This window comes from Nicotiana attenuata, unplaced genomic scaffold (genome assembly GCF_001879085.1).
Source record: "Nicotiana attenuata strain UT unplaced genomic scaffold, NIATTr2, whole genome shotgun sequence".
Taxonomy (NCBI): domain Eukaryota; kingdom Viridiplantae; phylum Streptophyta; class Magnoliopsida; order Solanales; family Solanaceae; genus Nicotiana; species Nicotiana attenuata.
In genome coordinates this window covers 109394-137026 of record NW_017671738.1, presented here as the reverse complement: position 1 = coordinate 137026, position 27633 = coordinate 109394, and the positions used below count along the sequence as shown (strand labels likewise).

Sequence of the window (27633 nt, the reverse complement as noted above, 5' to 3'; positions counted from 1 at the left end):
TAAACAAGTGAGTTCATTTTCTGAAAGAGTGGACAAATCTACAATGTAAATATTGTTAACTCTTTTTCCCTGCAAAATAATCTTGTCAGTGATAAGGTTAATCACAAAGCATTTGGTGGAGGTAAAAGCCACAAGGTTACCTCTGTCACACAATTGTGACACACTTATTAGGCTATATTTCAAGCCATCTATGAGGTAGACATTCTCTATAGAATGAGAATCTGATTTGCCTACCTTTCCAACCCCAATGATCTCACATTTCTTTCCATTACCAAAGGAGACATTACCTCCCTTTAGGTCCTCAAGTGAAAGGAACTGGTCCTTGTCCCCAGTCATATGTTTTGAGCAGCCACTATCCATATACCATATTTGGCTCCTCCGTTTCACTTGGACCTGCAAAAGGAAATCAGGGGTTAGTCTTAGGAACCCAAACTAGTTTGGGTCCCTTTCTATGGGCAAAAGGATGAATCAAATTCTTTCTTGCCCAACTAGGCAGCTTGTGCTTTTCTTGAACAAAAGCTTTGTTTCTTTGACTGGCCTTTTCTTTTGCATTACATTCATATTTGTAATGGCCAGTCTTACCACAATGTGTGCAGATTTTATTTTCAGGAAGAGTGAGGTACTTGCTTTTTGGATCCCATTTTGGAGCTTGAGTCTCATAGCCAAGTCCTCTTTTGTTACTACTATGATGCTCTTGCAGCCAGGAGAGAGCATCAGAAGCCTTGTTCCACTTGCAAGTTCTATCTAGTTCATGTTTTACCTTTCCTAGATCTTCTTTCAAGACTTTAATGAATTCATCTTTCTTGTATAATTCATCTTTCATTTTTCCCAAATTTTCTTCTAGAGTGAGGTATGTGTGATCAGCTTTTTTCTTTCTTGTTCCTAATTTCAGTTTTAGATTTTCAAACCTAAGCTCTAGGACACTATTGTCAAGTTCAAGAACCCAGTTCTTCAACTCAGCATTTTTGTTATCAATCTCATTAGCCCTAGACTCTAGGCTTTTACATTTTTCTTTTAGAATCACACATTCCCTAGACAGAACTTCCTTTTCATTATTAATTATCTCAGACTCATCAATGAAGTTTATTAATAACTCAGCCAGCCTTTCTTTAGACAAGAATTTAATCTTGTCTTTGAGATGAAGAATACTTACCTCTTGTTCATCATCTGATTCTCCGATGGCCATTAGTGCTTGCTCCTCCTCAGCTTCATCTTCTGAGTCTTCATTTGAGGTTTCTCCCTAAGCAGCAACCATAGCCTTGGTTGAACATTTGTTTTTCTTTGGTTGAACTTGTTCCTTCTCCCTGTTCCTTCGTTCAGCTCTTTCTTTCTTCCACTCAATTTCCCATTGAGGGCAGTTTTTGATCATGTGGTCAGTCTTACCACATTTGTAGCATCCCTCATTGGTCTGTTTCTCCGGAGCTCTTGTTTTATTGAAGTTTGTACCTCTTGAAGAACCCTTTCCTCTCATCAAGTACTTCTTGAAATCCCTAGTGATCATAGCCACTTCATCATCTTCCAAATCTGCACCTTCAGCAATTCTGAGAGCCAAGCTTTTCTCCTTTTTGGGGGAATCCATCTTCATGGTTTGTCTTCTCATTTCATTGGCAGTTAAGTTTACAATCAGTTCATCCAGTCTAAGGGTAGAAATATTCTTGGATTCCTGAATGGTAGTGATTTTGCTTTCCCATGTGACTGGTAGAACCCTTGTCAGAATCTTCTCAACCTTGTCTTTTTCAAGAATAATTCTTCCAAGAGATTCAAGTTCATTTGTCAAAGTGGTGAATCTAGTATACATCTCCTGGATAGTTTCTCCTTCCTTCATAGTAAAATTCTCATATTGAGAATACAGAAGTGTTCCTCTTGATCTTTTCACTTGAGGTGTTCCTTCATGAGCCACTTGCAGAGTGTCTCATATTTCCTTAGCAGTTGTACAGCTTTGGATCCTACTGTACTCGTCTGATCCTAGACCACATACAAGCCACTTCTTGGCCTTAGCATTTTTCTCCCACTTTCTCAGGTCCTCAGCAGTACAATCAGCCCTTCTTTTTGGCACATCAATTCCTTCAGCATTCTTCTTAGTGGTTGCTAGGGGACCATCAGTGACTATGTCCCAAAGTTCATAATCTTCCCCTATAATGTGATCTCTCATTCTGTTCATCCACCAAGAATAGTACTGACCATTGAAAAGTGGAGGCCTAGCAGTGGATTGCCCTTCCCAGTTCCCAGGTGGTGCACTCATTGTTGATCTTCTCCTAAGGTGTTAGCCTCTTCAAGGATAACCCACTCTGATACCAATTGATGTTCTAGGCGTCAATACCACACAAGAGGGGGGGTGATTTGTGTGGTACCTAATTTTCGCACTAGAAGAACCTGGTTCTTCTAGATGTACTTATTAAGACTGTTTGCGGAAATAAGAGTGCATAAAATAAAGAACATAGAGATTTTTACGTGGAAAACACCTGGCTCAAAAGGTGAAAAAACCATGACCTACTACTCAGTAGGATTTTCCCAAACTTCCACTAAAATCACTGAGCCAAAATAGCATTTACAAAACTCTTGTAAACCTAAGGATTAAACTCTAATCCCAGTGTGGCACACAGCCTCAACTGCTGCGACACTTTCAAGTTAACTCTAACTTGAATACTCAAAGTACCTAATACAATTGCTTCTATGAAAGCTGAAAGGTACAATTTTAAAACACCTACTACAATTAAACTAGAATAAAAGAAAGACATAATGGAATTGGTTCTTCTATCTTGTCCAAGTAGCTTCAGGTTTGCACACTTGAATCTCACGTAAATTGCTTGCAAAAAGCCTTGCTATTTTGCTCTTCAATTTAGTTTCACTTCTGCGTTTGTGTGCTATCCTGTAAAAGAGAACAATCATTATTATTTATAGAGTAGAGTTTGATTAAAACTCGAATTGCTGATCCTTCATCAAATTCGAGTCCTAGAACAATTCAAACTCCAATCCTTATTCTTTATTCGGATGTAGTTCTCTTCATATAAGGAGACTTCAACTCCTTATCCTATGCAACCTTTTCGATCACCTCAGAAGATATTGTTGCTAACCCTTGAGACTTATTTTCACACGTATGTCACGTGTATACGTATATCAACACTGTGTCTGTCTCATATGATGGACCTGGTTCATGACTAAGTTCATTTTTTCAATCTTCAAAACTTCATCTGAACTTGGGCCAACACCATGTCTCTGGTTTTTTCCAGTACAACACACACATTCGAGCCCTTCCCAATATGCCTCAGTCCAGTAGTCCACCACCCATCAACAACTTCTCTACCCTAAAAAAACACAGATCTTGATTTCAGAAACTATTGACAATGGAGATACAATGGAGGCAGCGTGTAATGTCGATACACCCAAAGACCAGACCCTAATGATAAAACCTAGCTGAGGGTGGACATTTACTTGCTAGCCCTTATGTTTCATCTGTTATCTAGAATATTCTCAGGGTATTTATATACTTTCACCTTCTATAGTAAGTAGACAGTTTTAGTCGGTGATGTATAGATATTGTATATAAGGACAATGTACAGCTCTAAAGAGGGCATGAATAGAAAACTAGAAAATTTCCAAAATACAGTTTTCATTTCTTTTTACTGTTTTTAACATGGTATCTAGAGTCAAAGTTGCTCGATCCTACTGTNTAATTGCAATTATAGCCTATCTTGTAATTTATAGCGTTTTATGTTTATAAAATTAATCCCAGTATTTTTAAATTAATATTTATATAATATTCATTTACCCAATACTATTAATTTGCTCTTAAAATCTATATTACTATTTTATAAAATAAAAAAAAATTAAAGGGAAAATTGGCTATTTACGATTTGGCCTCAATTGCATTTCAATTATAGCCAATTTGGCAACCCCAATTAACCCAATTTCAAAGTTCAAAATTACCCAGCCCAATTTCAAATTAACCCGACCCCCGACCCATTTATCCGATCCGCCCGGCTCTCATTCAATCTAGGCCGTTGATCATCCCTTTATTCTTTCCTTTTTAATTTTACCAACCACACCCAGCCCTAATCATTTCTTACCAAACGCCGCCCTTGAAACCCCTCGTCTCTGAAACGCTCTCTAATCTCTATGCAAACCCTAGCCGCCGCCTCTCAATCCCACCCTAATCCATGGCCTCCCATGGCCATCGGAGATGTGTAATGGCCTCCCATGGCTCCTGGGTGTTCGCTTCTGTGGTTTCACGGCCAAAATCTCGAAGGAAGCTGGTCCAGTCGTTGCCTGACTTCCATTCATGACCTTTCTCCGGTCGTCCCTGACTTTTCTCCGGCCAGCCATGGCCGTTCTAGTCAGATCCTTGGCGCTCCTGGTTAGATCGTTAATTTCCAAGGCCTTTCTCACCTTTCTGGGTTCTACGAAACACTAATCTTTGGGATTTTTTTTGATTTTTCTTTCAGATCTGCTTTAGATCTATACTTGCCATGAATGTTTAAGTGCTTTCGCGAAAGTTCTTCAACTTTTCTTGCAAAAACGACCTTTCATTAGGGTTTTTCCTTTGAAGTTTTTCAAAAGATCTCTGATCTTTTAACGTGTTTATGTTTTGGCTATGATTTGTTCATGTTTATTCTTCTATCTGTTTCAGCATGTTAAAATCCCTAATTCCTTTTTAGTTTATCCGAGTTCTGAAAGCTGCTTGTTTAAATGTGCATTTGTTCTTTGTTGCTGATTCTTTTGTTCCTCGTTTAATTTGTTTAATTTTAAGTTCTTACCATCTTGCAAAACCTGGTTACTGTTAAAGCCCTAATTTTCTTTAGAAGTTTTCTCACTTGTACCTACTCTAAGACCCTTTACTTGCTTCTATGTCTTCTTCACTGTTGTTTCTATGTGATTATTTGACCTGCTTGACTACTGTGCTTCGAATATTTTCTTACTACTGAACCCTAGCTTACCCTAATGCTACTATATGTTTGTGCTGCTTCTTTTCATCAACATGTCTAACACTGCATGCTTGTTCATTCCTTGCTATTTATATAGTGAAGTGCAGAATCATGTTCCTTTCTTATTTGATCTTGATTCCTTTGATCTTGTGACTGACTGCAAAAAAAGATTTTTCTTACGAGCCCTAATTTTTACTCATCTGTTCAAAATTATTTGATTCACTTCCTTTATTGTGATGTTTTACCTTGCTGAATCCTTTCCCAAAATAAGCCTATTTTGTACTTAGACTGGATTATTTACTTCATGCTTTTACTATCCCTTTACATGGAAATAATCAATCTGCCCCCTAAACTGATTTTCTTTCTTTAATTAGGCCTGCTGACCCGTTAAGCAGTGTTTCCCTAATTAAAGGGGAATCACTTGGGTTAATTGAATCTGAATGGTGATTGTTTCCATGTTTGTGTTTTAATTTTACTTATTACCTTATTTCTCTACACGTTTTTAAAGCTATAAATACCTACACTCTTCTCTTTCAACGACACGAACACAGACGAACAATCTGAGTTCAAAAATCACTCTTACACTTATAAACTCTCTCTCTCTTTTTGCTACTTGTGCGTTGCTTTGTCTAGCCGGCTGGAAGCCAAGGTTAGACTATGGATTCTTGTTTGCTCTATTTTTCTGCACTTTCCTTCTCTACTGGTATGTCCTAGTTAATTTACAAGCTTCAACAACAACATGTTTTTCATTCCTGTCCACTTCTACTCATGTTTTCTGCAATCAAGATGTGTTATTAGCATGCTGTAATATGTTCCCTTTCCCTTGCAATTTAAAGTTTATCTATGTGTGCATTCTGTCAGTCGTGTGTTGTTTATTTGCTACCTTATGAATCCCAAACCCCCATACCCCTTTATATGCTTTAAGTTATGGTTCCGAAACATGGCAATGTCTGAAATCATTGTCCATGGATATGAACTGGACCCCTTTGGTCCCTAAGCTTTGTCAATTTCCCATCCCCACTCCCTTATTATGTGTGCTGAGTAACAGCCTTGGCCTGCCAGTATTTCTAGTTATTGTTCAGGCCATGGCTTGACCTCCAGTAGGTCCTTACTCTCTAAATGCTTGATCAACAAGTTTGGTCAGGGGTGTGCCAGTCTATTTTGTGGCTGGGCATGACCACCAGCCTGCCTGGGTAGCCCCCTACCCTTTCTATTGCACTTACACTCATTCTTAGAACTTAAGTTCTGCCCCTCTTGTGTGAGCCTTGCCTTGGGACCCTTGAGCTCCCTCTGAACTTGGACACATAAGGGCTGGCCCTTCCACACTGCACAACTCAATTTCTGATTAACATCTTGGGTGTATGCACTGCCTGGGGTTCCTGAAATCCCTTGGATCTCTGAAACACCCTAGATGAGAGAAGGCTTGGAAATCTGAATCTCGAAAGTGGCTCAATCTCATATTATTAGGCCTCAAGTCTGGATTAGGCTGCTCGTATGTAGCTGAGGATTTCTGATGTTTTTTTTAATTCCAGTTCATTTCTTTTGGGTTGTAATAACTTGTACAAGCTCGGGGAACTTCAGTAAAAGGGGGGGTTGGGATTTATTTTTATGCATCAAGGGTAGAAATCATGCCTATAGGGTAACTCTTAAATTTTGCAATTTCACACCTAGACATCATGCCTATAAGGTTAACTTTTAATTTATGCACACACGCCTAGAAATCATGCCTATAGGGTAACTCTTAATTTCTGCTATTTCACACCTAGATATCATTCCTATAGGGTAACTCTTAATTTCTGCAATTTCACGCATAGATATCCTGCCTACAGGATTAACTTCCAATTGTTCTATAAAATACGGTCTATAGACTACAGCATTCTGCATTTATAAACATCACTAGGCAAACAGTTTGTAGGTTTAATAACAAGAGCTACATATAGATACCATGTTCCTAGGACCTTTGTTAACGTCCAAAAGGTGTCCAAATCAGCATACATATAGAAAGCATGCCTATAGGAAATCTCGAATCTGAATAGAGGTAATATTAACTGCTGAACTCGTAATGTCCTGTTAAAATTGGTAATCCCTTTTTAGTATGTATCTTTTTTCTAAAATCAGTATACATCGCGCCTAGTTCTAACCAACACTTAGAGGATTAACAATCAGATCGGTTTTAGTCAACTGCATTCGAGTAAGCCTAATGTAGACTTTTTCGCCTAAATATATGTGTTGAACCAGTCCGCTCCTCGCTTTATTTAATTAAGACCAAAAACAGTACGTGTATGACATGCTATACTCTATGACTTTTGCTGGTTTATGGAGGCATATTTGAGCCCTGTTTGCTTTCCCGATTCCCTCTATTTGCACTTATGTGTTTTTGGTTGACGCCTTAGCATTTTGTCCTTTGAAAACTTCTAAAAGCCCCAAACCCCTTTCCCTTTAGGATTAGTAGTACATTTGCCTCCGGGACCGATAGGATTGGGGCGGGTAATAGCATGCAATAAGTAACGATACCATTCCGCGCTTTAATACCTTAACGGGGTGGGAAGGGTAGACATGGAGATGATGATCACACGATAACACTACGCGTACAATTGGATACCGGTGTTGTGTAAATGATCCATGTGATATATAAACCTAGGACCCCCTTCCCTCTTTATTGGTTTGTTATTTTTTGAATTTTAAAAGCTGCCCAATTTTCAACTTCCGCTTCTTTTACTTCTTTTAAGTTGCGTGCATCAATTATTTGACCCCTTCTTTCTCTCACACCTTTCTGTGATTATAAAACTACTTCCTTCCAGATTTCAGCACTTTTAAATCCTTTTGTGCTTTTTATTTGCAATTGTTATGTGAGTGGTTTCATCGTATTTGCAATGCTTGCTTGTCTACTTGTTGTTTGCATTTAAAGTCACAATTGTAGCATGGCCGGGAACCACACTAGTGGATCTTGGGGGGTGCCTAATACCTTCCCCTCAAGATAATTTCTAGCCCTTACCCAAACTCTGGTTTTCATCTCAAATTCTTTTCTTAATGTGTCCTAATGCACTATAATCATTAGGTGGCGACTCTCCAAATCCAAAACCCAATTCCCAAACGGGAATAGAGTTGTCTTTCCTAAATGTCGTAAACTCGATTTCGCGAGGAAAAAGGGGGCATCGACAACAATCATTATTATTTATAGAGTTAGTAATCAGAGTTTGATTAAAACTCGAATTGCTGATCCTTCATCAAATTCGAGTCCTAGAACAATTCAAACTCCAATCCTTATTCTTTATCCGGATGTAGTTCTCTTCACATAAGGAGACTTCAACTCCTTATCCTATGCAACCTTTTCGATCACCTCAGAAGATATTGTTGCTAACCCTTGAGACTTATTTTCACACGTATGTCACGTGTATACGTATATCAACACTGTGTCTGTCTCATATGATGGACCTGGTTCATGACTAAGTTCATTTTGTCAATCTACAAAACTTCATCTGAACTTGGGCCAACAGTTTTAACATGCTGACTTAAATAGAAGGAAAGCATAACAAGTAGTTCGAACATAGTAAAATCATAAAGCAACATCAAGAATCAGAGAAGAGATTTTTTGAAAAACTTTAAAGGAAACCCTAATGAAGAGTCGTTTTAAAAGAAAAGTTGAAGAACTTTCGAGAAAACACTTAAGACATTCATAGTAAGCATGGATCTATGGTAGATCTGAAAGAAAAATCAAAAGATCTTAAAGATTAGGGTTTCGAAAAACCAGAAAAGGTGAGAAAGGCCTTGAAAGTTTCCGATATAACCAGGAAAGTCAAGGATCTGCCTTGAAAGGCCATGAATGGTCGGAGAAAGGTCATGGATGGCCGGAGAAAAGCCATGAACAGAAATCGAACAAGGACTGGGCCAGGTTCCCTCGAGGTCTAGCCATGAAACCATAGAAACCAGCACCCAGGAGCCATAAGAGGCTGATACATATCTCAAATGGCCATGAGAGGCCATGGATTAGGTAGGGGTTGAGGTGGATTAGGATGGGGTTAGATGGCGGCGGCTAGAGTTCTTGAGAGTTTCAAATAGAGTTGAGAGAGAAGAGGGATTTAAGGGCGGCGATAGGTGAAAAATGAGGTGGGTTTAGGGGTCGTTTAGGGTTAAAAAAGGAAAGGACTAATATTGGCCGTTGATCTAAATGACCAACGACCAGGATTGAAAGGGTTACGTAGGGGATCCGGGTTGGGTCATTTGATTGGGTTAGGGGTCGAGTTTGAATGGGAATTGGGCCGGGGAAATTGGATTCAAATTGGGGTCTGATTTAGGCTATAATTGAAATGTAATTGGGTTATTATTTAAATAGCCAATTTTCCCCTTTTAAAATTATAAAAAATAGTAAATTAATTTTTGAAAATAAATTGAAAGCACTAGGATGATTTATAACGTATAATTAACAATTTAAAGATACAGGACTTAATTTTGTGAATATAAAACATAATTAAATCTAAAAGGGGCTAATATTGCACTTATATGCAATTTAGCTAAAAAAATACTAAATAAATTTGTAAAAATATGCAAAAATTACCTTAGCTATATCTTAGCATAAATATAAAAGTCCAACAAATGAATTTCCAAAATAATAATTTTGGAAATAATCATTGGGTTTTTTTATGGATAAAAGATGGAAATAAATTGATTTGAAAACCTTTAAAAATTATGAAAAAATAATAAAACATTTGGATATGCTTATATATGCATATATATGTCATTTTGAAGTTATTTTGCATATTAAAAATATATAGGAAAAAATTGGGTATCAACAGCTGCCCCTCTTTACCCGGGAAGGATGAAAGAGTTGTCGGGTAAAGATATGATGGCCAATTTTGACCGAACGAAACGGTTTGAAGAAGATAGGTCGTGCCCTGGCTTCTGAGCTGCCTACATATCCCTGGTTTTACAGGAATTAGGCCATATGTAGTTCAGGATCCGTCGGCGGAGTATGCCGATGGCGACTTTCCAAGAACGGACGCAATATCCAGGACAGGGTGAGTGGGCGGCCTGTGAGAATGGTTAAGGTTTGATATGGCTGCGGGAACTGGAGTGGGCTTGCTCCTGCCGGGACGGTTGTTTCTTGCCGGTTTACCTATAAATAAGTAAAACAAGCATATATTGTGCGTAAATTTAGACATGATGCAAATTCCCGTTGGACCATGAATGCTGTCTTTGAACGGTTAGGATGACGTCTTTAGACCATGATGTCCTGGGTCATGAAGCGTATAATAAAGGATTCGCAGGCCATGAGATGATGCTCTTGGGCTATGAGGACGGTGCCTCCGAACCATGACGTCTTTGAATAATGATATGCAAAAAGATTGAAAGGGGTCCTCAGGACATGACATGGTGTTCTCGGGCTATGAGGATGGTGCCTCCGAACGATGACGCCTTTGGATAAGTTAGCGATATTTCATCCCATGAAGGATACAGTATCATGTGGCGATCTTTCAGCCGTGCAATGTGGCGATCTTTTAGGCGTGCCATGTGGCGATCTTTCAGTCGTGTAATGTGGCAATCTTTCAGCCGTGCAATGTGGCGATCTTTCAACTGTGCAATGTGGCGATCTTTCAGCCGTGCAATGTGGCGATCTTCCAGCCGTGCAATGTGGCAATCTTTCAGCCGTGCAATGTGGCGATTTTCCAGCCGTGCAATGTGGCGATCTTTCAGTCGTGCAATGTGGCGATCTTTCAGCCGTGTAACGTGGCGATCTTTCGGTCGTGCAATGTGGCGATCTTTCGGCCGTGCAATGTGGCGATCTTTCATCCATGCAATGTGGGTGGAGACAACGTTCAATCTCGGAAGGCAGAATGGTAGCCTTATGCAATGCAGATACAGATAGAGGTAGAGCTTAACCTCGGAAGGCAGAATAGTAGCCTTATGCAAGTTGGAAGGCAGAATGATAGCCTTATGCTAGTTGGAAGGCAGAATGGTAGCCTTATGCAATGCAGATGCAGATAGAGGTAGAGCTTAACCTCGGAAGGCAGAATAGTAGCCTTATGCAAGTTGGAAGGCAGAATGATAGCCTTATGCAAATTGGAAGGCAGAATAGTAGCCTTATGCAAGAAAATAAAATAGCAAATGGTAGTAGAATTCTTAGCTAATAGCAGATTGCGGCGTGGTGATTACTGGGAGCATTGTGGCATACGGGCATCACTGGTGTGCAGATAGCAAATGTTGGTAAGTGCAATGGTTCAGAGAATCGTGTTCTTGAACAATGTTTGTTCTGTGGGCGTACAGTATGTTTAATGATTTCATAATCCTAGTGCCTGCATCTAAAGAAAAATCGTGAGTTTTGTAGAGGGGAAGGTTAGTTCGTATCCCCTGCTGGCTTTGCTTGACTCTTCCTGCTTTGGTTTGGTGATACTGTTTGTATCATTGGGGTAGCGTTGCTAGACAAAGCAATTTCGATAATAAACGTATGCTTTTGTAAAAGTATAACAAAATGTAAAATTAAAATATTTTTTTAGATGAACAGACGACCGTGACGCAATTCAGGACATTGCAACCTCTCTTGCTATAGAATTTTGAGGGTCCTCCTCAAAATTCTGCCCCAGTTTGATGGGTTGACGATTCTGGCTGCTGCTCGTGTGGCGATCGGCTGAAATTACTTCGGAATTTTGAGGGTCCTCCTCAAAATTCTGCCCCAGTTTCCCATTGCGGGGGAAAATAAAACTTTATTGAATTGTGACCGAACCCATAGGGCTGTCTACGTATCCCCTATTAAATGGGAATCAGGTCAGGCATAGTTCATTTTACATCATATAGAGAAAACATAAAGATTACACATAGTAACACTTGACTGCATCTTAATTGATCAGTTTTGGCCAGACTTCTCCGTCCATTTCTGCAAGTATGAGGGCTCCTCCTGTCAAAACCCGGTGAACCATGTATGGGCCCTGCCGGTTGGGAGTTAACTTCCCTTTGGCTTCATCTTGATGCGGAAAAAATTTTCTTTAACACTAGTTGTCCCGGTGTGAATTGTCTTAGCTTGACTCTTTTGTTGAAGGCTCTAGCCATTCTGTTTTGATAGAGTTGACCGTGGCAAACTGCGTTCATTCTCTTTCCGTCTATAAGAGCTAGTTGCTCATAACGACTCTTCACCCACTCTGCGTCGTTGAGCTCGGCTTCCTGTGTTATCCTTAGGGAAGGAATTTCTACTTCAGCGGGAATGACGGCCTCTGTACCATAAACCAGCATGTAGAGAGTTGCCCCGGTTGATGTGCGGACTATGGTGCGATATCCCAATAGAGCGAATGATAACTTCTCGTGCCACTGTTTATGCTTTTCTATCATTTTCCTTAATATCTTCTTGATATTCTTGTTGGCGGCTTCCACGTCTCCATTCATTTGAGGTCTGTAGGCTGTGAAATTCTTGTGTGTGATCTTGAAGGTTTCACACATGGCTTTCATCAAGTCGCTGTTGAGATTGGAACCATTATCAGTAATGATTGATTCTGGAATACCGAATCGACAAACAATGTGGTCTCGGACAAAGTTTGCCACAACTTTCTTAGTTACTGCCTTGTAGGATGCTTCTTCGACCCTCTTGGTGAAATAATCGATCGCTACTAGGATAAACCTGTGTCCGTGGAAGTGGCAGGCTCAATTGGTCCAATAACGTCCATTCCCCAAGCGACGAACAGCCACGGTGAGCTTGTTGTGTTGAGCTCACTTGGAGGTACCTTTATCATGTCTGCATGTATCTGGAAGCGATGGCATTTCTGGACATACTGGATGCAATCTGTTTCCATAGTCATCCAAAAGTAACCAGCCCGGAGTATCTTCTTTGCTAAGACAAAATCGTTCATATNAAAAACACAGATCTTGATTTCAGAAACTATTGACAATGGAGATACAATGGAGGCAGCGTGTAATGTCGATACACCCAAAGACCAGACCCTAATGATAAAACCTAGCTGAGGGTGGACATTTACTTGCTAGCCCTTATGTTTCATCTGTTATCTAGAATATTCTCAGGGTATTTATATACTTTCACCTTCTATAGTAAGTAGACAGTTTTAGTCGGTGATGTATAGATATTGTATATAAGGACAATGTACAGCTCTAAAGAGGGCATGAATAAGAAAATAGAAAATTTCCAAAATACAGTTTTCATTTTCTTTTTCTGTTTTAACATGGTATCAGAGCAAAGTTGCTCGATCCCTACTGTTTCTTCTAGATTGTTCTAGAATTTTTACAGATCTTTGTGATTTCTGTTTCGATCTCAATTCAAATTCAATTTCGATCCTTTGATATTGATTTCTGATCTCAATTCTTCTTCAATTTGAGTTTCTCATACTGTTTGATCTCGATTATTGATGTGGACAACAATGGCGGAAGAGAACCCATTTGCACAAAATCAAGTCGTCGCTGACACTTATCATCCCTTGTACCTAAGTCCTTCAAACAATCCTGGAATAAACCTGGTGTTTACTCTGTTTGATGGGACTGGATATGCAGATTGGCGAAAGTCCATGCTAATTTCATTATCGGCTAAGAACAAGCTGGGACTAATCAACGGAAGATTTTCTAAACCTAGAAATGATTCTCCTTATTTTGAGCTTTGGATACGATGTAATGATATGGCGATGGCCTGGTTGTTGAATTCTTTAACAAAAGGAATCAGATCCAGTGTTCTGCACTCTAATTCAGCCAGGGATCTTTGGAAACATCTTGAGGACAGGTATGGCCAATCTGATGTAGCTCAGTTGTTTAGCCTGCAAAGGAAATTATTAGAAACTACAAAAGGTTCTAATGACATAGCAACATATTTTAACAATATGAAAGCAATATGGGATGAATTAAATGCACTGGATGCAAGAGTTCCTTGCACTTGTGTTGAATGCACATGTGAAGCAAAGCATAAGAATAAAGCAATTGAGGAGAGACAAAAGTTAGTTCAGTTTCTTATGGGCTTGAATGAGACTTATACTACTTGTAGAGGGAATATATGATGATGATCCCTGTACCAACCATTGACAAGGCCTACTCTCTTCTTCTTCAAGAAGAAAGGCAGAGATCTATACAACCTGCAATGATATCACCTATGGATTCCAGTTCTTTTAATGTTTCTACACAGAAGTCTGGACAATATACTGGACAAGGAAGAATGAACTTCAATGTGACTGCTGGAGGAGGGAATAAGTATAATCTAGCAAAGGGAAATGACAAAAGGAATATGTTCTGCTCTTACTGCCAAAGACCTAGGCACACAATAGAAAGATGTTTCAAAATTCATGGTTATCCAACAGGTTTTAAGACAAATATGCAAGGAAATAAGCCAAGAAAATTTCAAAGCTCAAATTTTATACAAGGAAATGCAGTGTCCACAGAAGAAGATGTTATTGATATGCAGGAAAACTCAAACCAAGGAACTCAATATAACAGTGTCTCACCAAGTGTTGTGAGAATAAGTCAGGATCAATATTCTCAGCTTATGGAACTCTTACAACAGGTCAAAATTGGTCAACAAGCTGCTTCAACTTTTGAAGTCAATGTAACTGCTAATTGTGCTGGTATAGCTCCTATTTTACCCTCTTTACTCCTTGATAAGTCTTTCATCCACTCATGGATCCTTGACTCAGGTGTTTCTGAGCATATGACCTTTGATAAGTCCATTCTGTTTGACATCATAGCCCTCACTCAACCTTTAATTGTTAACCTACCAAATTCTTTCAAAATCAAAGTCACTCATGCTGGAAGGGTATCTCTATTCCCAAACATGATTTTAAACAGAGTCCTATATGTCCCTTCTTTTAAATTCAACTTATTATCTGTTCACAAGTTTTGCTACCAATTTGGTTGTGATCTAATTTTCAGTGCTTTTCTCTGCTCTATGCAGGGCCTTCCCTCGAAGAGGCCTTTGGATCTTGGTAGACTCAGTAATGGACTCTACATCTTACGAACAAAACACTACCCTTCTGGATATTCAGCCAAAGCAGACAATACTAATTCCCTATCTGCTGCAGATATTAGTGTTAACTCTTCAATTCATTCTATGTCTAATTCTGTTGATTAGTGTCAGGATATGTGGCACATTAGATTAGGACATATGCCCATAACTAGCATGAAAAATATTACTACTTTACCCCATTTCTCTATCAATAAAGCCACAACTCCTTGTACTATTTGCCCTCTAACTAGGCAACATAAGCTGCCTTTTCCTAATAGTCACATTTCTTCTACCAAAATATTTGAGCTTATTCATATTGATACATGGGGCCCATATAAATCAGCCACCCATGATGGTTTCAAATATTTCCTCACAATTGTGGATAATTTTAGTAGGGGAACATGGACATATCTTTTAAGCACAAAAGGAAATGCTTTTACCATACTCAAGTCCTTCATCTCTATGGTGGAAACACAGTTCAACACCAAGATCAAAAGGGTTAGGTCTGATAATGCCTTAGAGCTTGGGTCTAGCATTAGTTCAACTGCCTATTTTCTTTCTAAAGGAATTATTCATCAAACAAGTTGTGTTGCTACACCTCAACAAAATGGTGTAGCCGAGCGCAAACATAGACATCTGTTAGAGGTGTGTAGAGCCTATTGCCTATTGGGGAGAGTGTTTACTTACAGCCACATTTCTAATCAATAGATACCCCTCTAAACTACTAAACTATAAAACACCTTTTGAGCTTCTCTTTCACAAACCCCTGATTACTCATTTCTTAAGTGTTTTGGATGTCTTTGTTTTGCCTCTACTTTACCACATCAAAGAAGTAAACTGGACCCAAGGGCCACAGCTTGTGTGTTTCTTGGGTACCCCTTTGGCAAGAAAGGATATAAGCTTTTGGACCTGTCTTCTAAGCATATTTTTGTTTATAGGGATGTAATATTTCATGAATCTATCTATCCCTTTGCTCTAATTTCTCCTACTGCCAACCCTTTATTTCCTTCCATGTCTTCTCCAACTGATTCACATGACACTATCCCTATCACTATTCCTGCAATGCCTGCTGATCCTCCTATGCCTACTGATCCTCCTATGCCTATTGAACCTAATGTTTCACCTGAAGCTACTACACCAATGTCTTCTTCTCCCCAGATTCCTAATTCATCAGACTCTTCCCCTGAACCTGTTTCTATATCTAGCAGTGAACTTAGCATACCACCCTCTACTTTGAACCTGGATACTGCCCTTCGCATGTCTCTTAGGGAACACAAAACACCTTCCTATCTGGCTGACTACATTTGTGGAGCTGTTCACCTGACTGATGTATCTACTCCTTGTTTCCTTACCCCTGTGATACCTAATTACTATTCCTTCACTACCCTTTCACCCTCTAACCAAACTCGTCTTAATTCTTTCCCTCACATTCAAGAACCTAACTCCTTTTCTCAGGCACATGCACCCAGGTTGGCAGGAAGCAATGACTAAAGAAACTGATGCTTTATTGGCTAATGAGACTTGGGATGTTGTACCTCTTCCTCCGGGGAAGAAAGCACTTCCTTGTAAATGGGTCTATAAGGTAAAAATCAAGTCTGATGGGTCTGTGGATAGACTAAAGGCTCGCCTCGTTATTTGTGGTGATACTCAAAGAGAGGGGATCGATTTTACTGGGACCTTCTCACCTGTGGTCAAGATGACCACCATACGGTGCATTCTAGCTATTGCCGTAAAGAAGGGATGGGGGTTGTACCAATTGGATGTTAATAACGCCTTTTTTACATGGCGATTTTTTTGAAGAAGTTTATATGAAATTCCCTGCTGGCCTTTCCCCTCCTTCTCCCAATATGGTATGTCGTCTTAAAAAATCACTCTATGGTCTACGACAGGCGTCTAGGCAGTGGTATGCCCGTTTAACTGCTGCTTTAATTTTAAGGGTTTTCTCACTCACTCAACGACTACTCTTTATTCTATAAGAAGACTGGTGATTCTATTTCTTTGGTGGCTGTCTATGTGGATGACATCTTACTTACTGGGAATAATTTTCAGGATTACAGGACCTCAAACTTTTCTTAGACTCAGAATTCAAGATTAAAGATCTGGGAAACTTATCTTTTTTCTTGGGGATGGAGGTTCTGCATGAGCCATCAGGTTTAATTCAACCAACGCAAATTTGTGCTTGAACTCTTGGATGAATTCCACTGCTTTGATCTCTCTCCAGTCTCTTCACCTCTCGATCCTTCTTGCAAGTTATTCTCTGGTGTTGGGGACCCTCTACCTGATCCTTCCCTTTATCGACGACTGTTGGGTAAACTCAATTTTTTAACTCATACCCGTCCTGATCTTTCTTTCACTGTACAGCATCTTAGTCAATACATGCAAGATCCTCGTCTACCTCATCTTTCCGCTGCCAAACGTTGCCTTCTCTATCTCCTTCATGATCCTGGTTTAGGGATTTTTCTCAATTCCACTCCCTCTCTTGATCTCCTCGCTTTTTGTGATTCCGATTGGGGCACTTGCCCTGAATCCAGGCGCTCCTTCAGTGGATTCTTCATTAGTCTGGGTGGTAGCCCTGTTTCTTGGAAGTCCAAGAAACAGCCTTCCGTCTCTCTTTCCTCTGCAGAAGCGGAGTATCGCTCCATGCGTCGTGTTGTGGCTGAGCTCACCTGGCTTGTCCGCCTCTTAGATGATCTCTCCGTGTCTCCTTCTTTGCCTGTCCTTCTTCTTTCTGATAGTCAATCTGCGATTCACATCGCTAAAAACCCCGTTTTTCACGAACACACCAAACATGTTGAACTTGATTGCCATTTTGTCCGGCAACAGTTTCAGGCCGGGCTCATCTCTCTCTCTTTTCTTCCTACTCACTCTCAACTCGCCGATCTTTTCACTAAATCGCTTTCTGGTCCTCACCACCGGGCTCTTTTATTCTCTATAAACACGTGTACTATTTCTAGAAGAAACTAGGCAATCAACTTATCTATCTTTTATCAGGCTGGGGAATGTAGAAGCAATGTTGGGCTTCCTTCCTTTATTCTTGTTGGGCTGAGTTGAAGTGGACTTTTCTAAAGGCCCAATACCTTTTAATTCCTTTTCTTTCACAGACATAGGTATTAACGGAAGAGGGCTCATTTTCTTAATTTTATCGAACAGATCTTGTCTATCAACTGAAGAAGCTGGAGCCCTATGTTCTTCTGCCTTCATTTCATTCTGTATCTCATCAATCAATGCTGCCACTCTAATTATCTGCCGCAGTCCATCAGGTAGAAACACGTGAATATGAAGCCAAAATGGAAAATATGATATATTGAACAGGTTATTTAACTTCCAAAAAAGAAAAAAGAAAAACCAACTTCAACTCAAATATTATCCAAATGCCAGAGTTAGTTCTCCTGAGAGAGTCAACATATTGCTCATTGCAAGTCTCAAAATAAACCAATACTAAAATAATTAGTTGTACATAATGAGGAGGAGAGCAAGTAAGAATTGTAGTTAGCAAGTTTTGAAACCAATAGATCAGCACAAATGAAAGTATAAAGTAGATTTTCAAGGCAAGTCCCTCGGAACTCTGCTGAACCATATTGTGCAACCTACTTCACAGAAAAATGAGAAGAACATATGATAGTTTGCGGATGATTCTACGGAGTTGGATGAGATGAGTGAGCAGATGAATCACCAGAAAGGTGCACTCAGAAGGCAGAAGAGAGGTATAAAAGATTATTTCTCCTTCTGTAATGCACGCACACACACACCTTTATACAGACAGGCATGCACTACAAGAAAAATGCTTATTACCGACCAGAAAAATGGTCCTAAAAAGTCCATTTCTGGTCCCAAATGGTAAATAGCGACCAGGTAAATCTGGTCGCCACTCGTCGGTATAGACTCCGCCGCTAAAGATCATTTGCGACGAGATTGTTTAACTGATCCCTAAAGAGTTTCAGCAACTGCCAAAATGCTGGTCCCTAAAACACTTTTAAGGACCATGTTTCTAGTCCCTAAACAATATCATCGACCAGCTTCTAATTATCCTAGAAAATCTTTAAGGGCCAAAATCTGGTCTGTTAAAAATCAGCATGGCTGGTCACAATAATTATTATGGACAAAAATACTGTTAATATACATATATAATGTTTCTTGTCCTATATATTATACAATTTATAATATAGAAAAGGAATTGTATATAGACTATCAATAATATCTTCTTTCGTATATATTTTGTAATTCACAACAAAAAAATGGATTTACATTCCATTAGGTGCACAGAGTATGACAATATTATACAAATCCTTGTACTGTTTACACAATCTTTTAATAAAATAGCTGAATTCACTGCCAACCAATATAATTTTTTTTTAACATCCTAGAAAAATGATTATCAACTTGTCAGCTAGGCCTGTGAACCCCTCATCTTGACTTGTAAACTCGAGTCTTCAAACCCTGTAAAACATATAAAGCAAATTCACTTAATAAAAAACTATAAAGATCGATAGTAGTACTCTCTGCAATTAGTCACATACAACTTGACTCTCATTTACCGTTTAAATTGTTAAGATACCAAATAGTTATAAGTAGCTCCCACACATCTTTTGAGGATCATCAAACAACATATGTTCCTAATCCTGAAATTCTTCACTCCATAAATCACTATTTTTAGATATTGGAGTACCATCTCCTGCTTCAAACTTTCCCATATAACTTGAACATACATGTTCAGATAATATAGTAGTCCAACGGATTTTACTTCGATAGCAACACAGCAATAGCTCTAATTACTTAGAATCTAATAATCTACTCTTCTTACATTCTTTTCATGATAACTAAAGTTTCAATTAAGTTCAATCAAGCTAAACAATATTTTCATAACGCATATGGGATCTTTATGATATCAATGTACGAAACAACCAAAATATTTAAGCATGCTTCTTAAGTTTTCTCTAAATAGATCAGAACATGCATTTAGTTAACTGAAGGAGCACACATAATGGCATTTTGCATTAAACAGACCAATAAAGAAGTCATCAATATAATTTATATCAGCATATGAATAAAATATTACTAATCCGTCCAACTTATCATATTTCATTTGTTTTTTGGCCATCTCCCTTAACTAGGCCCTTGCATATATTCAAATTAAGTTTATCAACAAAATAATTCTATATAAACCATGAAGCACTCAATCCATTATCAACAATGCATAAAAAGTATTTTATCAACTTATTATTCTCTTCATGCTCTCAATAAAATGATCTAAAAGAAAAATATTCTAACAGATCTACCAATGCTGACAGTGAAACAGACATAACTGATTTATCAATATTATAGAAACAACAGAGGGAGTGGTTAAATCAAGACCTTCATGAGAAAATGAAATTGAGTGATAGTAGGGCTATTCTTTATATAAATTCAACAGAGCCAAAAGCCTTAAATCTATGAAAGCCTAAGTCTATTATGCAAATCCATTTAGATAAAACAGAGGCAACAAAGTTATTTATTTGAAAAATACAAACTCCTAGGCTAATATTAAACACCAAAACTTTTGCAACATTCAACAGATCAACGTCAACATTCTGCCAAGAACAAAAAATGAAAAACCCAAACTATGCCTAACAGAATGTAAGGAAAATATTCAATTAGGCAACGTTTAATAACAGAAACTACTCTATCTTCATTCTTGCTATTGATCAATCCGAATGTGTTATTCCACTTTCATTCCTACTATTGGTAACTGATAATGTTCTTAAAGATATCATCTTCTTACATACAATAACTGCTCAATTTACCATCTCATAACATTCAAGACATCATCTTCTTAAATACAATAACTATTGAAAAATCATCGAAGTACATATCCTAAAGATAATATTGAGATATAGACTATAGCTATATAACGGATTGGGTATTTCTACCTAAATCATTTTTGTTCTTATTATATTTTTGTACAATAGTAAAATGTATAATTTGCTCAAATAATGATTTAGCTCCACACACTCAAATCAGAAAAATAAATTAATACTTCGAGTAAATTCTTACGAACTTGTATGTGCCTCAAGTTAATGTCCATTCTCCCAAGTTGGGCGAAGTTGAAAGCTGAACATCACATTGCTGAACATTCTTGAAAGCTGAATATCACATGAATTTAGAAGAATAAAGATACCATACAGAAGAAAAAATCACAAAATCTCAAATTTCACAAAATAATATAACCCCAAATTATTTTAGCATGAACTCATTATGCTTTAATTTGATACCATTTTGAGTTGGTGCTCATATGCTTCACGAGAAAAAAAGAAGAAGCTAATATTCATTTACAAATTCTGTGTTGATTCAGAAGTAGGAAAACTTCCAACTTTAGCAGCGGAGGAAATAATTTGTACCAAACTTTCAATTTTAGCCTAGGAGATAATTCAAGATGATAAAATAATTGTATCACAACACTCGTCTATTAGAACAGATTTAAACAAATTAGATCTGCGGAAGTCAGACCGCAAAAAGATTTAGAAAAGAAAAAGCTAAAAAAAAAAAAGGGTAGTACCAAACCGATTCAAAAGACAATCAAACCAAAAAAACTGAGAAAATCTGAAATCAAGCAAAACCCAGTGTTGCACATAATATAAAGACTTCGAAAGTAAAAGATTGAAGAAGAAAATTCACTACAACACTCGAAGGGCGTGGATACAACCGAATGAGAAATGCATAGTGAGGTTTTGAGATTTGGGGATTTAGGGTTTTACAACTTTGATAGAGACGAAGGATATTTTGACAAAGCAGCGTCTTTTTAATTAGAGTGTTTTTTGTGCTTTAAGTTTTTATTTTATTTTGTTTTTTAGAGGTAAAATAGGAGTGGCGCCTTTTTTCCCCATAATCTATAACATTAGGGACCGTACATTCATAAGTTCAACAACCATATTAAATCTCTTCGTGGAACAAGAAGTTAAAAACTGAGACTTGTGGACCAGGAAGTAATCTCGTCCATATTAGTATACTTTTAAGGACCATATTTTTGACTCATCTCTAATTGTTGGTCATTAATAAGACTTTTTCTTGTAGTGATGGCTTCTTAGTAGTCCAACTCAATTTCATTCCTACTCCTTCCATCATCCTTGCAATGAACCAACCTTGTTGACATGAATCTTTGACGTTAAGGGTGACGAAGCATCTTTCAGTACATTCTTTCTTTTTGAAAGTTAAAGCATTTCGTCCAAATTTTGAACTATCTAAACTATAATAAGATCAAGACTAAGAACCACCAATATATTCGGACTCTGCCCCCATATAAAGTTCTCATCTTTCAAAAATTAACCCGCATTAACAAACTCACTCAAATAGCCATTGAATATCTTCCCACCACCTTCAAACCCCTTCAAGCAATAATCCTGCCACCACATACCGCATCACATTCAACAACAGCTTTCCACAATAACTCATAATTATCCCAAAATTTTAACAAGATCATCTTCACACCCCCACCCACCCGCACAAAAACTCATTTTTATCAAATTGATGGTCAGAACAGTAAATTAGTTCACCTCACAAAAATCAAAAAAGCACCAAATCGCAATCACTAGTACCGAGTATACTTTAAGACACTAGCCAAAAAATAAACATAATCTCACAAATAACCCCCAAAAATAGAAAAACCCAGCTTTAATTCTGAAATCCTCAATAGGCAATAAAGTGTAAAAATCAACAAACAATTAGATATAATACCAGAAATACAAATCGCAAAAAAACAAGACAAAATAATTACCAAGGGCATTGCGGAGGGCGTCCAGGTTTCCATTCTCGGCAGCATCAAAAAGGTTGAGCAGATGAGGAGGGACATCATTGGGCTCCTCCACCTCAATTTCCTGTCCGAAAAATAGCTCCTTCCTCTTTACCGATCGCACCGTTACGTCCCCTTTGTACGGCCATTTCTCTCTATCTTTGCTGTTGCGATGGAAAAGAAACTGAAGATAGGGTTTCTTGACAACAATGAAATGGAAAAGAAGATAAGGGTTTCTTCTCACTATATGGCACTATTGGGCTACACGAGTTACAACTGGTTATTGGGCTTTCATCAGCTAATTCCTTACTGGACTTACATCAATTTAGTATTTTCTTTTGTTATCCTCTGCACATAAAATAATAGTAGCTTCTAGTATCTTCTAGAATAGGGGTAATTATGCACATGAGTAAGGAGGTTAGTTAGTTAGCTATATATTCATTTTCAACTCTTGTAAAATGGTTACAGAATCATAATAAGAAGAATATTCATTTTGCTCTCTTTACAAAATTTCTCTCTCTAAAATCAACATGGTATCAGAGCATCTGCTCGAACCATTCGATTTTTTCTACTATTTTGTTACAAATCTCTTCTAGATCGTTTGATTTTATACTCTAGTTCATTGAAGTTTCTTCAGATCTTCTCCTTGAAACTGTTTTTTTTTACTCAAATTCAATTGGAATTCTTTAGATCTTCTCCTTGAAGCTGATTTAAATGGCAGCAACCAAAATCGATCCAGATCATCCATACTTTCTGCATGCTTCTGATTCTCCGTGAATGTGTTTGATTTCTCCTCCTTTCGATGGAACTAGTTATGGAGGATGGAGAAAATCAATTTTGATTGCTTTATCTGCTAAAAATAAGCTAGGTTTTATTGACAACAGTTTGGTCAGGCCTAAGGATGACTCACCAGATTTGCGATACTGGATAAGGTGTAATGACATGGTGTTTGCCTGGCTTTTGAATTCCCTTACTCCAGACATCAGGCCCAGCGTGATTCACTCTAAATCTGCAAGGATTCTGTGGAAACAGCTTGAAGATAGGTATGGGCAATCCAACCTAGCACAATCATTTGAATTGCAAAAACAACTATTAGAAACAGTGCAAGGATCTTCCAACATTGCTACTTACTTCAACAAGATAAAAGCTATATGGGATGAAATAGAATTACTTGATGCAAGGACTGTATGTCTTTGTGTTGATTGTAAGTGTGGAGCTAATGATAAGAATGATGCACTTGAAGAGAGATAGAAATTGGTTCAGTTTTTAATGGGACTAAATGAGTCATATACTAATGTTAGGGGAAATATCATGAAGATGCATCCTCCACCAAATATTGATAGGGCTTACTACTTACTCTTGCAAGAGGAAAGGCAAAGAGGGATACAAAACATGGGACATTATCCTAGTGACTCTGGGTCATTTGCTGTGTCAACACAAAGATTTAGTTCAACTCAAGCTAAACCTACAACCTCTACAGTGAATAACACTGGTGGTTATACTTTTAGAACTAATCAAGACAACAGGAGAAGTCTGAATTGCAACTATTGCAAAAAGCCAAGACATACAATCGACAAATGCTATAAACTTCATGGTTATCCATAGAATTTCAAGCTAGGTTATCCACAGAATTTCAAACAAAGAAGATTTTAGAATTCCATTCAAGGAAATGCAGTAACAACAGATGAAGGTTATGGTCAAGTTCTATCCCATGATGTGGAAGCAACCATTGGTATAAAGCAGGAACAGTTGACACAACTAATGGAATTACTTCAACAAGTTAAAATTGGTCAGGAAGCTACAACAATTCTGAAACCATTGCCAATGCTAATTGTGTTGGTACATGTTTGCCTAATATTTCCTATTCACAAAGCAATCTTAGGAGTCATATTTGGATTCTTGACTCTGGAGCTTCAGAACACATGACTTTTGACTCTAGCATCATTGTTAATATCAAACCTTTACCTAATCCTGTTAATGTTAATCTTCCTAATTCACAAAGATTAAGAGTAACTCTGGCAGGACAAGTAACAATACATCCAGACTTGACTCTACACAAAGTTCTTTATGTCCCAGATTTTAAATTCAACCTCATTTCAGTTAACAGACTGTGCACTCAACTCAAAGTTCTTCTTACCTTTGCTGAAACTTGTTGTTTGATGCAGGGCCTTTCTTTGAGGAGGCCCCTGGTCCTTGGTGATGTGAAGGCTGGTCTTTACCTTTTCCACTCAACTCACAAGCTTACTGATTCCCTGCATTCAAATAAAGCTGTCACATTTTCACAGAATTCTTCTCTACCATACTGCAATTCTCATATTATGTCTAACTCTGTTAATACTGATAAAAATTTGTGCATGTAAGGCTAGGACATTTACCCATTTCTACCATGAGATATATTTCTATCTTACCACAATCTGCTGTTTGTAAAGAAAATATTCCCTGTTCCATTTGTCCTATGGCTAGACAACACAGATTACCTTTTCCAGACAGCACAAGTTCTACTTCTCATATTTTTGAACTTATTCACATTGATACCTGGGGACCCTACAAGGAACCCACCTACAATGGTTTTAAGTACTTCCTTACTATTGTTGATGATTTTAGTAGGGGTACTTGGACATACCTACTCAGTACTAAAAGTAATGCCTTCACTATTCTCAAATCCTTCATATCTATGGTAGAAAGACAATTTGAAGTCAAAGTCAAGAAAGTTAGGTCTGATAATGCCTTTTGAGCTAGGAAGCAGTCTTGCTGCCATAGCTTATTTTTCTTCCAAAGGAATTATTCACCAAACCACTTGTGTTGGGACCCCTCAACAAAATGGTATTGTTGAGAGAAAACACAAACATTTGATGGAAACCTGTCGAGCTCTTCTTTTTCATTCCAAAGTACCTATTTGTTATTGGGGGAATGTTTACTTACTGCCACTTTTCTCATTAATAGATTTCCTACCAAACTTCTACACTACAAATCTCCTTATGAAATACTGTTTCACAAACCTCCTAATTACACTTTTCTTAGAAGTTTTGGATGCTTATGTTTTGCTTCTACTTTGCCTATTCTTAGAGGCAAACTTGATCCTAGGGCTATCACTTGTGTCTTCCTTGGTTATCCTAATGGTAAGAAAGGATACAAGCTATTAAATTTAGCAACCAATAAGGTTTTTGTCTCCAGAAATGTGATTTTTCATGAATCTGTTTTTCCTTTTACACATCCTACCACTACTTTCTCTCAGTTCTTTCCTCCTTCTTCTACTGTTGATTTTTCTACACCACAACCTATCACTTTTTTTGATTCCTCTATTCCTCTCCCAACTGATGAATCTCCTGCTCCTGTTTCCTCTCCAATTTCATTTCCTCCAGCTGATCATAGTCCTGTTCCTAGTTCCCCTTCTACATCATCCTTTAATCCTTCTACTTCCTCATCTGGTTCACCTATCTCCTCCTCTCCATCTCCTTCTTATCTTCCCATCACTCCTGTTCCTCTTCTGAGGTTCCTCCTGATGCCTTGCGCAGATCTTTAAGAGAATACAATGCTCCTAGTTATTTGTCTGACTACATCTGTGGGGCAGTGCACCTAACCAATGCATCTATTCCTGTTTCCTCTCACCTGTTTCCCCTTCTACTATTTCTTCCAATCTACTTTCTGTTTCTAACCAAAGTTTGCTCAATTCCCTACCTAATGTCCATGAGCCTTCTAGTTATTCTCAGGCAGCATTGGACCCTGGTTGGCAAGCAGCAATGGCTAAGGAACTTGATGCTTTAAAGGTTAATGATACTTGGGAGGTAGTTCATTACCTGTTGGGAGGAAGGCTTTACCTTGTAAGTGGGTCTACAAGGTTAAACTAAAATCTGATGGGAGTGTGGAAAGGCTCAAATCTCGTTTGGTTATTAGAGGGGATTGATTTTACAGAGACTTTCTCCCCTGTGGTCAAAATGACCACTATTGGGTGCATTCTTGCTATTGCTGTCAAGAAAAATTGGGGCCTTTATCAATTGGATGTGAATAACGCCTTTCTACATGGGGATCTACATGAAGAAGTCTATATGAATTTCCAGCAGGCCTAGACCCTCCTTCTCCTAACCTAGTTTGTCGACTCAAGAAATCTCTCTATGGTCTTCGCCAAGCCTCTAGGCAGTGGTATGCTCGCTTGACTGCTGCTCTTAATTTCAAGGGTTTTACTCACTCCCTTAACGACTACTCTCTTTTTTACAAGAAAACTGGTGATTCTGTTTCTCTGGTGGCAGTCTATATGGATGACATTTTACTCACAGGCAACAATGTTCAGGAGCTGAATGATTTGAAACAATTCTTAGATCATGAATTCAAAATTAAAGACTTGGGGAACTTATCTTATTTCTTGGGGATGGAAGTACTTCGTGAGTCCTCTGGTCTGATCATATGCCAACGCAAGTTCACTCTTGACCTTCTCACTGAATTTGACTGCCTTGGTTTGTCCCCTGCCTCTTCTCCTTTGGATCCTTCTTCTAAACTACGTACTGGTGTTGGGGCTCCTCTTGCTGATCCTCTGCTCTATCGTCGCCTTTTGGGCAAACTTAATTTCTTAACTCACACCCGTCCTGATATTTCTTTTGTCGTCCAGCATCTTAGTCAATTCATGCAAGACCCTCGCGAGTGTCTCATTTCTCTGCTGCTCATCATTGTTTCGTTATCTCCTTCTTGACCCTGGTTTAGGTCTCTTCATGAGTGCTGATCCTTCTCTTGATTTGTTTGCTTTTTTGCGACTCTGATTGGGGTTCCTGTCCTGATAGTCGTCGCTCTGTCAGTGGATTTTTCATTAGTCTAGAAGGCTGTCCTGTTTCTTGGAAGTCCAAGAAACAACCTTCCGTCTCTTTGTCTTCCGCTGAAGCCGAGTACCGGTCCATGCGGCGAGTCGTTGCTGAACTGACCTGGCTCGTTCGTTTACTTGACGATCTTTCTGTTCTTCCTTCGTTGCCGGTGCCTCTTCACTCTGACAGTCAAGCCGCCATCCATATCGCCAAAAACCCCGTTTTCCATGAGCGTACCAAACA

At 38.5% G+C, this 27633-nt stretch overlaps 2 protein-coding genes and 1 long non-coding RNA gene across 4 annotated transcripts; 2 read left to right on the top strand and 1 right to left on the bottom strand.

Annotated features, from left to right (window-relative positions):
* The first annotated feature begins 13276 nt into the window (after positions 1–13276).
* On the top strand, positions 13277–14964 carry LOC109209939. The gene is made up of 3 exons (XM_019373303.1): positions 13277–13768; positions 13888–14649; positions 14788–14964. The coding sequence occupies exons 1-3, from the start codon at positions 13277–13279 to the stop codon at positions 14962–14964; spliced, it is 1431 nt and encodes a 476-aa protein (XP_019228848.1).
* A 4055-nt stretch (positions 14965–19019) lies between these two features.
* Positions 19020–21647, bottom strand: LOC109209932. 2 transcript variants are annotated; one of them, XR_002065464.1, is made up of 3 exons: positions 21493–21647; positions 20869–20957; positions 19020–19275 (listed from the first exon to the last, which is right to left on the bottom strand). It is a non-coding gene; the product is annotated as an uncharacterized LOC109209932 (long non-coding RNA). The 2 variants fall into 2 exon arrangements; XR_002065463.1 differs by having other exon boundaries at positions 20873–20957.
* Positions 21648–23377: 1730 nt separating this feature from the next.
* On the top strand, positions 23378–23851 carry LOC109209937. Its single transcript, XM_019373302.1, has one exon. It carries the CDS (start codon positions 23378–23380, stop codon positions 23849–23851), a length of 474 nt encoding a protein of 157 aa, XP_019228847.1.
* Positions 23852–27633: the final 3782 nt, after the last annotated feature.

Coding starts and splice junctions, on each gene's coding strand:
- LOC109209939 (XM_019373303.1), top strand. CDS start 13,277: ATGGCGGAAGAGAACCCATTTGCACAAAATCAAGTCGTCGCTGACACT. Junction 13,769..13,887: donor TAAATGCACTGGATGCAAGA/GTTCCTTGCACT, acceptor TACTACTTGTAG/AGGGAATATATGATGATGAT. Junction 14,650..14,787: donor AAGTCACTCATGCTGGAAGG/GTATCTCTATTC, acceptor TGCTCTATGCAG/GGCCTTCCCTCGAAGAGGCC.
- LOC109209937 (XM_019373302.1), top strand. CDS start 23,378: ATGTGTTTGATTTCTCCTCCTTTCGATGGAACTAGTTATGGAGGATGG.